A 17,013-nucleotide genomic window follows, 5' to 3' on the forward strand; every position below is an offset into this window, starting at 1 on the left:
AAAGGACCCGAGAGACCGTCCATTGCCTTCAGAATGCACAATTGGTGTACAGTTGGTGAAGACCACGGAAGAAAATATCGAAAGGACCCCTGCCGTTTTTGATCCATCAAGAATATAGAGGGGTTAGAAGTGACCACATTATAGGCTATAGGGGCAGAAAAATACTATTTTCAAAGCATTTGTAGAGAGGAAACTTGAGGCATGGCAATCACAGGCCAGAAAGCTTGGGACCAGCTGCCAAGAAAGTTGACTTTGCATAATTCCTTCACTTACGGCAACTGTTTTAAGGGCCGCAAAATGCAAACTTTCCCCAAGTGTGGCTCTTAGGTGGTCTCAGTGTATGGAATTCTCCCACTCTTTTCATCATTCCTGGTACTTTAAACCCAATCTACCTAACCAACAATGAGGCAATTATAATGGAGCCTACAAAACCCGAGTAAGGCAAGATGCTTGGGAAACGTCGGGCGGCAGGCTCTTCCACTATCGGCAACTGGGAAACGCACGAGTGACGCAGATGTGCTTGAATGCAATTTCAGAGTGCTTCCTCCCTTGTCTGACCCAGCTTCCTAAGCTGACCACAACCCAGAAGCATCCAGATTTCAGTCTATAAAGAGGGACTTTTCTGTGCGGTCCCTAGGGGGCAGGGTAGGGACCAGAGAGCCGGGAAAAATTGCAGAGAACATAACTTTCATCCCAAGGGAGGATTCTTTGTGATAATGAGACTTGTTCCATTGTGGGCTTGGGTGTTACTCTGTGAGGAATTAAGCTTCCTGTCAAGTTTTAGCCTCTGGGGAGAGCCTGTCTACTGCCTCGCACTCTCTGGGTTCATTGCAAATTGGAGTATCAGATAAAAGTTGATCCAGATAACAGCACCTCAGTTATGCATACGCTAAGATTCCACAGTTTTATGAACTGTAGAACTGTCATAAACTCACTGCCTTTGCAAAATCAGCACAGCATTGGATGCCAAAAAAAAAAAAAGGCAACCATTTCTTTTTAACACAGAACTGACTTTCGTGGCTCAGTGCTTGAGCGAAGACTCCTATTTTCAGAATGACTTTACGTCATTCTGCCCCAAGAATCATTAATGTTATCTTCATAAATCTTTTAAGGGTTCTGTATTCTGAAGCTACTTGAGGCGGTGATTTTTATCTTAGTATCAATCCCTTTAACTCCAGGCTTTGGAGAAGTGGTTCTCAGCGGGGGGATGTTTAGCCCACAGGAGACATTTAGCCATGCTTGAAGACACTGTTGACGGTCATGCCTGGGGGTGGGCGTAGCGCTCCTGGCATCTACTAGGTAAAGGGCAGGGACGCTGTGAAATATCCTGCAAAGCCCAGGACAGTCGCCCACAACAAAGAATTACCTGGCCCTGAATGTCAAGAGTGTTACTGTTGGAAACCCTCTCCAGAAGGATAGAGAAAACAGTAACAGGAGCACTACTCGTACTTCATGACAGCCTACTGTACTTGGCACTTGCACGTGCACGTGATCTCTACATGTTGCGACCACTCTTTACGACGGGCATTGTTATCCCCAGTGTACGGGTGAGGAAACTCAAGTCCAGAGAGGTTACAGGGCTTGTCCAAGATCAAACAACTCATAAATGCAGAAGTAGGGCTCAAACCAAGGTCAATCAAACTCTAAGGTCTAGGTTCCTAACCAGTGTGCTATGCTGGGGGCCCTTTGCATAACCATACACTGTTTCCAGCAGAGATGAAGCTGTAGACAACCAAGAAAGTGTACTCGGGAGCAAAGGGCTTCAGAGAGAAAAGGAAGGGAACCAGACCTAAAATGGAACCTGTACCTCCTGAAAGAACCTGAAGGGGGCAGCCTCCCCAGTCATGATGATCATGCGCAATGGAGCACATTCAAGGTCCCTGAGGAGGGAGGAGCACGTTACTTATCCATCCACTTATACCATGAGGGAAATTTTGGTGTGATCTCACTGAATATCACAAGTCTCAGAGATTTTTAGCTTAAAATAACCACTTTTGTTGAGATTTTTAAGAATGTGCTTTGGAGTCAGGCAGAGCTGAGTTCAAATACTGTCTCTTTCACTTCTTAAAGGGGTCATTCTGGGTAGCAAGTTACTTTATCTCCTAAGCCTCGGTTCTCCCAGCTGTATAATGGGTATCATCAACATCACAACTACTTTGTGGGAATGTTCTGGGGATGAAATGAGAATATTAATGAATTCATGGAGGCCCCAAAGCTAAGTCAGTACCCAGAACAGAGTAAGAGACCAATGAATATTAGACAATATAGTGCTACCATTATATCACCATATGGTTTACACTATATAAAGATTTATTTTAGTGAAAGAAAAAGAATGGGAATTTGGCAGGACTAGATTGCCTAATGTGGCCAGGAGTGCACAGATGTGGAGAGCCAATGTGGCATGCTCTGTGCCCTGCCAAGAAACAACAGCACATCACAGACTTAAAAATAGCAAGCAGAAAGAACGCGCTGAATCCCAAGCAAGTGTCCTTTGTGATTCCAATGAACATTTCTGTGGTTGCCTTTTCTAGAACAGTTATTTGTGGGTCACTGTCATCTTCTTGGTTGCCAAAGTCCCATAATATAACACACACATGCTTATGCCTGATGTTGCCAGTCTTCTGCTTCGAGTGTCTTAAGAATGTGGAAAATTAAGTGAATTCTGGTGTCCATCAGAGACCAACAGAGGCACTCAAAGAATCCTGAGTCAGAAGCAGAACTGAACCAGACCACTTGCATCTTGAATTTTCTTTCTAAAAAGTTGCATGGCCCTCTCTGGGTTAGCAACTGAGGCATCAATATTTTATTCAATGAATATTTTGATGTGACATACTTTAGAATCGACAGCTGTTCAGATGAATTATTCACCTCTGGGATGAGTCAGTTACACACGGAGCTTTTGTTTCCTGAGAACTTAACCTCTTTCCCCGATTCTGGCCTGTCTCCAAAACTACTTCCTTCCACAATATAGTGATATTTCTCTGCATAGATCTCTTTGTTCAGAAGAGGGATCTCTAGCCAACCTCCCAAATTAGAGGATCTCAGAATACCACATCTGGAAGACCCTGAGAGACCTCTTACTGAAGAGATGAGGAAACTGAGACCAGAGAGGATGACAGATTTGCCCAAAGTCACACAGCAAATTAGCAGCAGAACTAGAATCAGCACGCTGGCTTTGCCACAGTTCGTTCCCTTTTCATTTACCACTTCATGAGGTTTCTCATCTTCCCTGGAGTAATTCCAGGGTGGGGGGACAAATTTTCCTCATATTTCTCACTAATCAAAGAAAGTTAAGAAGACTATATTTCAAACACTTAAATAAAACCTGGTTAAATAAGAAAGAGAATCTTAGGTGAGAAAACCACAAGGCAAGTGACAAGACTTGTTGATTGGAGCAGATGTGAAATAGATACAGCTAGCGTGAATCTAACTGCCTAAAATCTCCAAAAGCATCAATGGGAAACCCACTTGTGGCCCCCAGGGATGCATCACATCCAGTGATGGCATGGACAATGGTGGATGACGGGCCCAAGCCAGAAACAATCCTTTGGGCTTTCTCAATATAGCACTCCAATGGGAAATAAAGCAGACAGATGTGATATCCAATTTTTTTAAAAAAGAAAAAGAAAAAAGAAATCTGTGTACAGATTTTGCTTTCAACAATTCCAACTTTTTTTCTTTTTTTTTAGCCTATTTTGCTCCTGGTTTCTAGTGAGCCAAGAATATAATCAACAGACGGGGCCAATCTGAAATTGCCCTGTGAAAAGTTGTGCAAAAGAATTTGACAATTGATATATCATTTGTCATCACTGAAGTCATCATTTCAAGGCTATCGTGCTCTTAATTTCAGCCAGCAACCTTTGAAAAATGGTAGCATTTTCTGGCCTTTGGGAAAGCAGCCATCTTTCCTGACGGGTATCAATTTTAGTTTGGTAAACCAAGGCTGTTTCCAATCAAGTTCAAATGAAAAGCTTGGTTCCACGGTGGGACCTATGGTAGAGAGACCTCAGCCCAATGCCAGAGAGACAGCTTTATTCCCACTTACAGGAGTCCCAAAGCAGGGTTCAAATTTCCTTGAGTCAAAATACTAAGGCTTTGAATCAGTCTGAAATCAAGGGTCGGGGTTGTCCTTCTTTATCTGTTTGGGTGAAATCAATTTTCTTCCAAACACTATTTACTTCTCACTTCCCTTGAGGGTTTACAGGTATTATAATGGGATTTCACTTATGATCTATGCTTTTTTCCATTTATAGCAATTGTTCTTGAACCTGACCATGCAAAAGAATTACCTGGAGCACTGTTTGAAAAACATAAATTACAAGGCTCCTCACCTCGGTCACTGAATCCAAATTTCCTGGAATGAGGCCTGGGAATTCATATTTTTATTCCCAAGTGATTCTAATGCCCAGATTTAATAGTCTAGTTACATTTTTCCCTCCCTCCCTCCCTCCCTCCCTTCCTTCCTCCCTCCCTCCCTCCCTTCCTTCCTTCCTCCCTCCCTCCCTTCCTTCCCGTCCTCCGTGTGGGCTGCCCTAAAAACCTAAGCACCACATATAATAGTTTTAAAAACAGACAACATTCTCAGTTCCAAATCACCGCCAATTTACAAATAACATTTTGGAAGAAAACATGTCTGTAAACCTGGAACTTCTTATATGGCTACTGGCACCCTAAAGAATTTTGGAATCAGAATTAGAAAGGTGGTTATGTTCTTTCTTCTTGAAGATATCTAGGGAAACAGACATATGTCTAAGCGCAAATTCTCATGCTTTATTTTAAGTCTTTATCATATTCAGAATGGCCAACACATAAAGAATTCAGATGTGGCCTAAATCCTACATACACTTGAAGTTCTGAGTTAAGCTGCCATCATTATCTTCTCTTGTTCTAAACTAACTGACCCTGATTTCCCTTAATCTTTCCTTGCAGGCATTCTCCCTGCTCTTGGATTGCTATTCTGTACTGCTCCATCAGGTTCTTCAAGCTACTCCTGATTCACCAAAAGGGACTAATATACCTTCAGGGCCTAAATGTACTAATATAGTTTAGTACATTTATATTATATACTAATATAGTTTGAAAAGAGTTCATATATCTCTTCAGGAAAATCTAATTTGTTGCTGGGGGAGGACTTAGACAGGTGGACCCAAATCTTAAGACCTACAAATTAATGTTCCAATTCAAACTCCTTTAGAATTCCTTAATTTAGTGGTTCTGCTGCATCTGACTTGCAGGCAGTTTCCAGGATCCCTATTACATAAAGATCAGATCTTATTCCAAAGCCACTCATATTTTCCTTTATTCTTTTCTTCCTTTTCCTCTGAATTCTTGAGTTGTTTTAGTTCATCCTCTTTCTCATTCATTGGGCTATTCTGTACTTTCCCTCCTGCTGGTCAGTCTTCCCTAATGCTTGCAGTTTTTAATTGAACAATCATGCTTCTGGAAGATTGAAGGATTAGTACCCATTTTCACCCTTTCCTGTATCTGTACCCTTTGCCCCATAACTCTGAGTTCCTGTCTCTAAAAGGTTGACTGTCTACCTCCTCCCCTGGGTTTTGGGATTAGCCATTGACTTGCTTTGGCTAATGGCTCACGGGCAGTTCTGAGCCTACGCCTTGTGCCTGTTCAGCCCCCTTGCACCTCGGCCATTGCCGTAAAAGGAAATGGTCATGATTAGTTCATTAATGCAGGGAAAATGAGAGCAGCCTCATCCAACCTACAGCTTAGAGTCTCTTAGCCGAGCTCGGCCAAAATTAGCAGACCCAGGCCAGCCCATCCACAAAGACCTTGTAAGACTGGAGGATGCTTATGTTTACAATGAACCTTTAAAGCAGTTCAAGTGACTAAGGGTATGAGAGAGAACCAATGCTTGACTTCAGAAAAGTGTCTTAGGTGACTGAGGATCCTTTAAGGAAGGAGCGGGGAGAGCTCCTTTCTTCCCTTGGGACTGAAGCTTAAAGATGCTGAATACTGTAGAAGAGAAGTTGTGAGTAAGATGAAGGGAAGCAGAAACTGACATCTAAGGTAGGAAGAAACTCCTCCCTCAAGAGGCCCTAAGGAGGAAATGATGCCCATTGGCAGCCCTGCTCCTACAGAAAATCAGCTCCAGGGAACACAGCTCCTTCTCCAACAAATGGCCAATGCCCATTTGGCCGATGTCCAGCAAAGCCGTGGTTATGGCAGAAGGAAATGCCCCCTGAATCCAGGCCTAAGCATCCCACCCCCACCCCTTTAGGCTGTTATGATTTCTTTCCTTCTGGCTTGGGAATCTCTCTCTTAAATGGCCTCCAAGAGATTGCCTGCATGCATTGAATGAGCTCTTTCTTCTGTTGACTCAAAGGATAAAAAGAGATTCTCTTTATTTTTAGGAGTATGGTCATGCCCACCTGAACCACAAACCAGCTCCTAACTCTTATATCTCGCTCCAGTGATTAATTTAGCCAAAACTGAGTCTTGATTTAAGACTCCTCTCCCACGTGTAATGGCTCATCACAGGTGAGAGTTACCACCTATGGGGCTAGAACAACAATATATTTGTATTCAAGCCAAAGTGAAACTGCCAATGTGGCTGAAGACCACGTTTTCTGATGCCATTTAAGAAAACCAGAAAAGGTCACAGAACTGGTTTTATCCTACTTTCCAAATCCTCTCTGCCTTCCATCTGTAATAATACCTACTACATGAAATGAATGCACATATCAGGCTCAGTGAGAAAAGATATCCAGGTTTTAAAAAAACAATTTTAAATCAAATTTTCTGCCCATCCATGTGCATAGGGGGCCTGCAATTGCAGAGGGGGCCTGCAATTCTCACCCCTGTTTCCTCCTCCTGCCTAGAACTCCTCGGCAGTATAATGCTGCCCCATGTGAACCTGGATCATGGTTCCTGCTGTGAATAGACAGTGCCCAGGCCACTTGGTTCCTAGAATTTTGCCAACTTGGACTGGAGAGTAATTCCCCAGCCTCCCTCTGCCAGGCAGGGGTCCCAGCCCCAATCCTTTCATTCAACAAACAGCTATGGAGCACCTGCGTGGTGCCAGACCCATCTGGAGTGTAGTGTAGTAAGAAAGAGAGAGGAAATGGACTGGAACTTTTAACAAGAGTAAAGATAAAGAGATGCTATACGGTATCAACTGTCACTGCAGCTGAAAGCACCATGGACTTGCCACTTTGAGACTCAAAAACAAACCTATAAAGCCATGTCTCAGAGCTACCTTTTCCTCTCCAGTTTACTGTCAATATTTCCCATTATCCTTGGCTCCCTCATCTTGCCTAAGATGCAGCAAGCCGAGCCACTCCTGAGGAGAGGGCATCCCCGAGGCTCAGGGCTCTGGGCTACTTCATCCCACCCCCTCCCCTTTCTATCTTCTGGGCTTCTAACATGAAGTCCTTTCTTTTCCTGGGGTTCTGGAGGTACTTGTCCTCACAAGCTTGATGTCAGTATTTACAGGATTAAAATTTCTTCTTCTAATGGTATATATATACACATACACACACACACTAATATATAATTTAGCCTTTCCAATGTTATATGCATATACGTATTATTTAGCCTTTATCCTTTGTATTTTAAGAAAAAGTGTGTGTGTACGTATATGTGTGTGTATGTATATGTACACGTACACACACACACACACCCCATATAAACTTTTTCTTAGCCAGTTTCCCCCATAAGCAAAGCTTGGGCAAGCTGCTCTGAGAACTCTTTAAGGGGCATAAGGGCTCAAGCAAAGTAGGGACACAGGCCTTTGGGGCTTACAGTCGGTCTGCTTTTCCCTTTGGTGATGCTATTGGGGTCCCCTAGGTACCCTCACCAGCTTCATTCACTCTTGGGTACAAATGATTGGTAGCAAGTTAGCTATTACTCTTTGTATTTTAAAAGAGCTCAAAACCTCAGGAGAAAGAGATGACCCTCTCCAAGGTGATATTTCCAGCAGAATTTGGTGGGATAAGGTGGCGGGGGAGATTTCGTTCTAAGGCATCTCCACACACCATCTTCCCCCACCATCTCACATCTCTGGCTGGGTGCCCTGGGACCTGGCGTGGCTACGGTTCCCAGGTGGAAACCTACATTTATTTTGCTTCTGTCTGAGCCTGGCCAGCCACTGACCATAGAGAGGTCACTTATCTCCCAGACTGAAATGTTCAGAACCTGGCTGAGGACCATAAAGGAAGCAACTCACCCTCTGAGCATTGAAACTAGACAATACAAAGTTACTTTTTAGAGCCCAGGCACACAGCTCACAGGGGTGCCCTCAGTTTCAATTCCAAGACCCTTGGCTACAGTTTTCCCATTTCAAATTGATCAAATGTAGCAAATTTGACAACAGACCCACTAACAGCTAACAGCCTGAGCTCAAGAAGGATAAAGACAAAAGCTGACAGAAGAACTCAAAAAGGGGACATTTAGTGAAGGGGCAAGCTGCTTACCACACCTAGTTGGTCCATGAAGACATCACTGTACTCTGTGAATCCCAATACAATACTTAGTACTCAGAGTCAAAATTCTGGGTTATATGGAAAAGTTTCAGTGGCAACAGTGTACTACTCTGTTTAGGAAGATAATTCTAAAGCCCTGGGAAAAGGTGACGGCACTGAGAAACGCCCCCTAGAGGAGAGATGTGGTTACTGCACTGTAAAGTCACAGCTTTGGGGCCTGGGCTGGAAACCACCTACCTCTGAATGTTACCTTCAAGTTGTTTGACTCTTAACTCATCCTCCTCAGACTGCCGCCGCCTGGCTTCCTCCTCTTCCGCAGTTCCAGCAGGTACACCCTGCAGCAGCCATTTTTCCCGAAGCACTTTGGACTGTGGGAATGAGCGAAGAGAACAGACTAGATGACACCTTTCGGTCCACACCCTCCTCTCCCTCCGCGGTGTCTCCATCTTAGCTCCGCCCCTCATCAGCGTCCACCTGAATCGCTTCTCACTACTTGGCCCCCTACTTGCCTCTCTCGCCTAAGGCCCAGAGAGCCGCCAAAAGGATTGATTTCCACTTTTCTATTATTAAAAAATTTGAAAACATACAGAAAAACAGAGGAAACTATATGATGCATGCCTGTGTAATCTCATCTGGATTTCACACCTATAAACATTTTGCCATATTTTCCCACATATTCTTTCCACCAAAGCATTTTAAAGTAAATAACAAACATCATGACATGGCACCCATAAATATTTTAGTACGAGTCTCTAAAAAGTAAGGACATTTTTCTATGCAACTACAGTTCCATTATAACATTTCCTAAGATCACTGTAATATCCAGTCCATCTTAACGTGCTCTTTTTAAAAGATTAATCCATGTCACGCCTCTTCTTAAAAACTCATTTTTAATGACTCCCAACCATCCTCAGCAGGTGTCTCTTAGGTACTAAAATTACGCACCCCACCTGTGTCGGTGTCCCAATATAATCATGAGTAAAATGAAGCTTTCGTGTTTTGGGTCAGTGGTTAGGAGGGAGTGACTGATTAGCGCTTTGAGAAGGGAAACGAAAACAGCTCAAGAGAAAGGCATGTTGAAACTCCCTAAAATGAAGAGCAAAGCATGTAAGGCATAGGAGAGGATTTTTGATTTGGGTTACCTAGTTGGCATTTGGTGGTTACTGGATGTTTGCCAGAGGCTGGACATCATGGCTGAGCATCCCTGTGGGCAGGTCGGTGGTCATGGGAATGGACCACTGTGAGGATGCATCACCAGTTCTGCCAGAAGAAGGGCAGGCGACAAGTTCTTCCCAGCAAGGACTGGAGTAATGGCCTTGAAGCCAGTCAACATAGAGTAAGTGCTAGGTTCTCTGGCTCCCTGGCATCCCCTCTATCTGAATCTCATTTGATCTCGTTAGTTAGGGTGAGGAAGTGAAAGAAAGGGAGCTCTCATGATGACTAAGAGCCAGGTCATGCATGGCTTGGAACCAATTAAATATGATTTACGGAAGTAAGAGAAAGTGGACCATGTCTCTAACATTGTGGACACACAATTCAGACTACTGGTTTCCTTTCGATAGCTCTTACAAGCAAAAGATACACAAGTCCATAGACTCGCATTTTACATGGGATTAAGGGCTATTTATTATGAACCTATAAAATGAGTCACTAAAAATTACAAACGTTTAGTAATAGTAAATTAGAATTCATCAATGGTTCTGATCTGCCATTCTACTGAGAAGTCAGGCAACCATTCAGCAGCATGAAGCAAGATGTACAGGAGCTGGATGCACAGGAGCAAGTTCTGGTGGCTGGAATTCCTGCACTTCCGGTTGGACCTTTTGTTAGCAATGCATCGTCAGGGTGGTGTCCAGGTGGCCACAGTTTTCACTGGTGTCATTCTTCCTTTTGAATTACAAGTCGTTGGTGGAGATTTGTTTGGTCACTCTTAGAGTGCACAGAGAGGCATAATTATAGCTCTTGACCTGCAGCTTTCCGTTCATTAGAGACACCAGGTTGTTCACATGTGATTCTTAACTGTACTGCTAAAGTGACTGCAGACAGGAGCCGCCCTCTCACCCCAATGTGCTTCAACAGTTGCACAGCATTGCTAACATGTTGCCAGTAAACGTGTTATAAATAGTTTGCAAGCAGCAGAAACTAACACACCATTGTAAAGCAATTATACTCCAGTAAAGACATAAAAATAAATAAATAAATAAATTAAAAAAAAAGTTTTCAAGGACTACTCAGGAAAGTGTAAAAAAATACTTAAAAATTTATAGGGCATTGTTTAATAATATAAAATCATGTGTGAAAGCTCACGGTGCAATCTGCGTATGTTGGTGGCTCTCCTGTGGGCTGAACTGTGTCCCCGTCCCCAAATTCATACGTTGAAGTCTTAAGCCCCACTACTGCAGAATGTGACTATTTTGGAAATAGGGCTTTTAAAGAGGAAATTAACGTTAAATGAGGTCATTGGGATGGGCTCTAATCCAATATGACTGGTGTGCTTATAAAAAGAGATTAGGACACAGTCAAGCACAGAAAGATCGTGTAAAGACACCTGAGGAAGACAGCCATCAACAAGCCAAGGAGAGGGCATTAGAAGAAACTAACCCTGCTGATACCTTCATCTTGTACTTCTAGCCTCTAGAATTGTGGCAAAATACATTTCTGTTGTTTAGGACACCCAGTCTGTGGAATTTGTTATGGCAGCCCTAGCAAACTACTACGTTCTCCAAAGCTTTATTACAGAGATTCCCCCCACCCCTCACTGGAAAGTGGGAATGGGTGGGGTAAATTGGTTTCTCTTCCTAAGTGGGCTACAGAAGGAAGAAACAAACAAACAAACAAAACCCTCAGAACCACCATTCTCCACTCAAGCCACTCAAAATTCTCCAGGGAGATCACACTCGCATATGCCAAGAGACCAGGTTGAATGATGGTTAACAGTCTGGATTCTGGAGCCAGTCTGCCCTTTACTAGCTGTGTGACCTAGGACAGGTCTCACTGAGCCGCAGTCTCCTCATCCGTAAAATGGACACAACAACTGTGCTCATCTCGGAAGTGTGTTATGAGGATTTAAGTGAGTTCATACATTAAAAGTGCTGGGTCTATACTTAGTACTATAGGAATGTTTATTCTTGTCGTTCGTCCTGCTCCCTTGGTCTCTCCTCTTTTCACCTGAGAAAGACCAGGTAAAATGCCACCTGAGAAGCCTTCCTCCACTTTTGCTGGCAGGATTAGTGTCTCCTATAGTGGAGAACATATTCTAGAGCATTCTTTATTTTTTAAATTTTATTTATTTATTTGGCGGCACCACACAGCTTGTGGGATCTTAGTTTCACGGCCAGGGATTGAACCCGGCCCACAGCAGTGAAAACGCCAAGTCCCAACCACTGGACCACCAGGAAACTCCTAGAGCATTCTTTAGATTACCCTCAAATTACTTCTTTTTATATCTGCCCCCCCTGTAGACTCCCAGCTCCTCAATGGCTAAGGCCATTCCTTATTCAGTTTTGCATCTCACTGTCTCACCCGGCTCAGTTCCAGCCAATGAATGAGTGAATGGGTGAATTGAAAATTCTCAATTGTCTTTCACTCTGATTACTTGGGAGGAAGGGGTCACCCTTTCAGAGAGCTTCCTGTGCTAAAACGTTTGACATTAACCTAGTTCCACCCGTGGAAGGTAAAAACCTCAGGATTTTGGGAGACTGACATGCTGGCAACCTCAGACTTGGTGTGTGGACCCTTCTGGAAAGGCAGCCATGGAGAGTCCCAGTTTTCTGTGCCCCAGCAGGAGATGCTCTACAAGCCAGGGCTTCTTGAAATGCGAGGAAGTGGCTGATTTGGGGAATGTTCTGTCTGCTCTTCTTCAACCAGTGCCTCCTGCCACCAAGGGAAGGGTTGAATTACCCGACCCCACCCCATCTTCTGGCTGATTTAGCCCCAGCCATTGGTCAGCACCTCTGACAAAAGCAGCCTGGTGACCATGAACACCAAAAGCATATGTGCCCCCAGATCTGTCTCTTCGCTGGCTACAGCAGTGACATCACCAGAACATCCGCAACAGCTGGAGCTAGGAAGAGAGGATCTAACAGAACAAGACAGTGGGCCTGGTCTCAGGGAAGGTGTTTCACAAAGGTGTTTTGACATTACAAAAACAAAAAAGCTTAGTTGAGTTTTCACTTGGCCCCAAAGTAATTGCTGTCAGGGAAAACCACCAATTCAAATCCATTTGCCTCCAGAGACTTCCTTAACCTACTCCAGATCCCCTCGTCTTGTACCCTAGAGCTGACTGTGTTAGGGCCTCGGATGTAAGGCACCTGTGCGTACTGATCACGCACGTCCGCCAAAAGCACCACCTTTCCTGTATCGCTCTGGCTCTCATTGGCCTCCTGAGTGTTTCAGAATTTAGTGACGAGCTCAGCAGAAGTGAAAACTAAAACCAAAAAGTTTTCTTTTCTTATGCCCTCATTGTCCAAGTAACAAACATCAAAAAAAAAAAAAAGTCTATCAAAGCGTGCAGGTACTACGAACTGTCAAAACTTCGCATTTGTCAAGTGGAGGCAACTGTGAAGAGTCAAGACAAAGAAGCAGCAGACGGGGAGCTGCCAGTTGACACACGGAGTCTTGACAGGGCTCCTGGAAGGCTGATGGAGAGACCTCCTGAAGTAAATCTGGTTCTTGCTCTGTGGGCCGGTCCAGCCTCGGAAAACAAAATTAGAACAGAGCCTCTCAAACTTACAGTCTGTATGAGGATTCCCAGGAGGGCCTGCTATAACACAGATTCCAGGGCCCTGTCCCCAGAGATGTTGACTCTGTGAATTGGGGATAGGGCCTGGGAGTCTGAATTTTAACAAGCTCCCAGGTGATGCTGTCACTGATGTCGCCAGACCGAGGACCACAGTCTGAGTAGCACTGCATAAGGACTACCCAAATGGCTGAGGAATGCAATAAGCTTTCCTGCTGGCTAGCCAAAAGGCACTACTCATCCTCTTGCAAACCTGTCTCTCCTCTTGCATTCCCCATCTCAGGAACAGCAGGGTCCCCATCCATCCCCTACATGCCAGGCACTCTGCCAGGTCTGAAGACACCTCTCAGGAAGACAGGCAAGTCCCCACTCTCACCAAGTCTTCATTCCAATAAACATGGATGCAAGATCATTTCAGACTATGATACACGCATGGCAGGAGGCAGGCAGGATGATGTGACAAACAGGGACCGAGGGAGGACACTTTAGGTGGGAAAGATCTCTCTGAGTACTTAAACGTTTGAGCTGAGATCTGAGATGCCAGGAAGGGCATTCAAGGTGGAGGGATGACAAATGTCATAGCTGGGAAGTGGGACAGAGCTTGGTGACCTTCAAGATTGTCTAATCAAACCTTTTTAATCTACAGATAAGGTAACTAAGCTAAAGCAACTTTTCAAGGTGATCCAGCTAAGCAGTGAGGAGTGTCCGGTGTGAGTGGGGGACAGTGGAAAGTGGGAGATGAATCAGTAAGTTTCGAAATCATTTTCTGTTCATTTGTCATTTTTATAAAGTCATTATCTAGCAATCTTTTTTTTTGCGGTACGCGGGCCTCTCACTGTTGTGGCCTCTCCCGTTGAGGAGCACAGGCTGCGGACGCGCAGGCCCAGCGGCCATGGCTCACGGGCCCAGCCGCTCCGCGGCATGTGGGATCTTCCCGGACCGGGCACAAACCCGTGTCCCCTGCATCGGCAGGCGGACTCTCAGCCACTGCGCCACCAGGCAAGCCCTCTAGCAATCCTTTTTACCTTATAGATCTGGCTTTGGTGTAAAAATCAGCCAAGACTTTCTCATTCTAAGACTTTTATCTGTGATTTCTTCTTATATTGTTGTGATTTTACTTTTTACTCCACATCATTCATCCGCCTGTAATCGGGCTAAAGCTGACATTGGCTGCGTTAGTGGGTGATGTTGGGAATCTGGCTAAACTCCATCTCCTAATAAAAAATGGCTTAAACGTAGGGTGGCACAATGGTTGTGATGTGTTCTCATGCACTTGTGTCCCCTTCTCTATTCTCCTTCCCCTCCCCCTGATCACATCCCTTCCCCCGCATTGACTCCCAATAAGATCTTTGGTTTTGTTACATGATTCAGGCCACACAAAAGCCGATCCAAGACTTCCGATAGAAGAAACCAAGTTTTAATTTCCACTCAAGCTCTGTTTACGGGGTCTCGGGGAGATGTGATGGGGAGAAGGATGAGATGTGTACCCTGCCTGCCTGGTCAGTATTTTCAAATTTGAACTTGGCCTTTTGCACAGACTAACAACCAAGGAAAGTCTAAAATTAGTTTGAATGGTTCACAATAGTGAGAAACACTGTAATGTCTTTGCAAGCAAGGCTCCTGATACCTTCGGGCTATTCAGCAAATGACCTCGGTGCGTTGACAATAAATATCTCGCAGGGTCACAATTCATTCTTTGATTTTTTTTTTTCCATTCAGTCTTCTGGAGAGGAAGGGCTGTGGTTTTTAAAATATAATGACAATTTTCATGGCTTGGATTAGAAAAAAACTCTAGTCAGGGTTCCTGCTCATGAATAAATAATTCAAAGACAGCTTATGTATTGAAGATGTGGTTATTAGCAATTGGATTCTGACCATGCTGACTATGTTATACAAACCTTTATAAATGTGACAGTCCCAAAGGGATGCATGTGGCAATATGTACTGAGTGCCTTTTCTTGCTGGGACCTTGAAATGACCAATGAAAGAGACAGATCTCTGGCAATTCAACCAAGGGGCAAAAGGGAATATTAAATTCAGTCTGTCTGGTATAATCCAATAGTTGATTTATTGTTTTAAACTCACATGATCACAAGTCACATAATAAAAACAATAAAAATAAGTAATTGTTTCCATGGAATTAAAAGCCAAGACAATTTTTCAGAAGAAGAAAAATGATGGCTCTTGCTTTATGAAATATTATAATATATTAAAAGGCTAGAGGGATTAAAGAGAAAGGAGTTGGCCCAGGAATGGCAGATTAATGGAATAAAAAGAACCCACAAACAGCAGACTCGAGTGTAAGTGAGAAATATGTATATAATAAAGAAGACATTTAAATCAGTGGGGAAAAGGATGAATTAATCAACAAATCATGTTGAAGCAACTGTCTCACCATCAGTAAAAAGTAAAGTTATTCCTATCTTATTCCTTACAGGAAAATAAATTCTAGATTTTAATCCTAAAACTACTGAAATATAAGAAACATCATAGGTAAGTGTTTGAGTTGAAGGTGTTCTTTCCAAGGACGACATCAAGGTCAGAAATTATAAAGTAAATGAATGTTAGATGTGATTTCATAAAAATTATAAAATTTTGTATGAGAATTTAAAAGAACCCATATACAAAAATCAAAAAAGAGATAAAGGCTAATGCATTTTGGAGACTAATGTTAATATGATTTCATTTTACTCACAGGCTGATGAGGCCTGTGGTAAGGGTTCCGTATCTTATTCCATAAAAATATATTGGGTTCTATCTGGGTGCTGAGCAGACAACTGATATGTTTTTCTTTATATTTTGCTGTACCTTTGAATTTCACTCTTGCAATGATCATACATTCCTTCCTTTTATTATCAGCAAAAGTAATACAGCTATTAAAATTGCCTACTGGTCCCATATGTGAGCATTTCTTGGAAATTCTCGCATCACAAATGTCAGATACTCAACACAGCTAAGGGTCTTATAAAAAGAAATCTGAGTTTAATTTGGCTAGGACGTCAAAGTACCTGGAGGTTTCCTAATCACTGGGGTGTAGCAGCTAATATTTCAACATTTTCTTCAACGCCTTATAGAATTTGCTTATCATTCATATAAAAAGTAATGATATTCCATTTTGTGGAGTCACTATATAGCCCTAACTATTGCAATTAGGAAATATATTAGTCAAATATACAAGTATCAAGATGATTGCATTGCAAAATTTATTTGTTTTGACAAGAGACCAGTCAATCTGTCTAAATAATTCATATCTCATTGCATGAGAATACGCATTCAAAGACTATTTGATAATGAGAATTATATCTTAATAAACATGAAATCAAATTCTAATGCTTTTCCATTTAACTTTGCACTGAGAATAATTTTTCTTAGAGCACATCTGGAATTTTGAAAAATGTTAAAATAAATAGCAATTCCTGACGTATTTCTTAATATTTTCTACTTCAAGGAACTACGAATCATCACTGTGGCACATCTCCACATGGTCCAAACTTTCCAGAGCCCACAAGAATATACTTAGAGTAAAAGAGGCAGTGATGATAGTAATTGACATCTTTCTAGACTAATTATGTCATTTGGAGAAAGCATGGCTATGGTGACAGTGCTGGGGTTCAATCGGGCTCCCCCACTCAGAGTCTCCCTGTTCTTGGGCAGATTACTTATTCTCACCAGTTTGTTTCCTCACCTGTAGGATGGGGAGAGTAGTATCTACTACGTGGTCAGTATTGAGGGGATGTATCTAAAGGCACATATTGGGCACTGAAAGAAAATGATGACTACTATTGAGAATGGACACGGGGATGACATGGCTGCTATGCTGCCATCAGGAAGCTGGCT

General features: G+C 43.1%; 1 protein-coding gene across 5 annotated transcripts in view; it reads right to left on the reverse strand.

Moving 5' to 3' along the window:
- PALM2AKAP2 (PALM2 and AKAP2 fusion) overlaps positions 1–17,013 on the reverse strand; it is a 356,275-nt gene that overhangs the window by 253,244 nt on the left and 86,018 nt on the right. For all 5 annotated transcript variants that reach the window (XM_060014348.1, XM_060014346.1, XM_060014352.1 and 2 more), the window contains exon 3: positions 8,676–8,806. In XM_060014348.1, the coding sequence (XP_059870331.1) occupies positions 8,676–8,806 (131 nt within the window). The remainder of the gene's footprint in view (positions 1–8,675; positions 8,807–17,013) is intronic.

The sequence above is a fragment of the Delphinus delphis genome, chromosome 6 (genome assembly GCF_949987515.2).
Source record: "Delphinus delphis chromosome 6, mDelDel1.2, whole genome shotgun sequence".
NCBI classification, from domain to species: domain Eukaryota; kingdom Metazoa; phylum Chordata; class Mammalia; order Artiodactyla; family Delphinidae; genus Delphinus; species Delphinus delphis.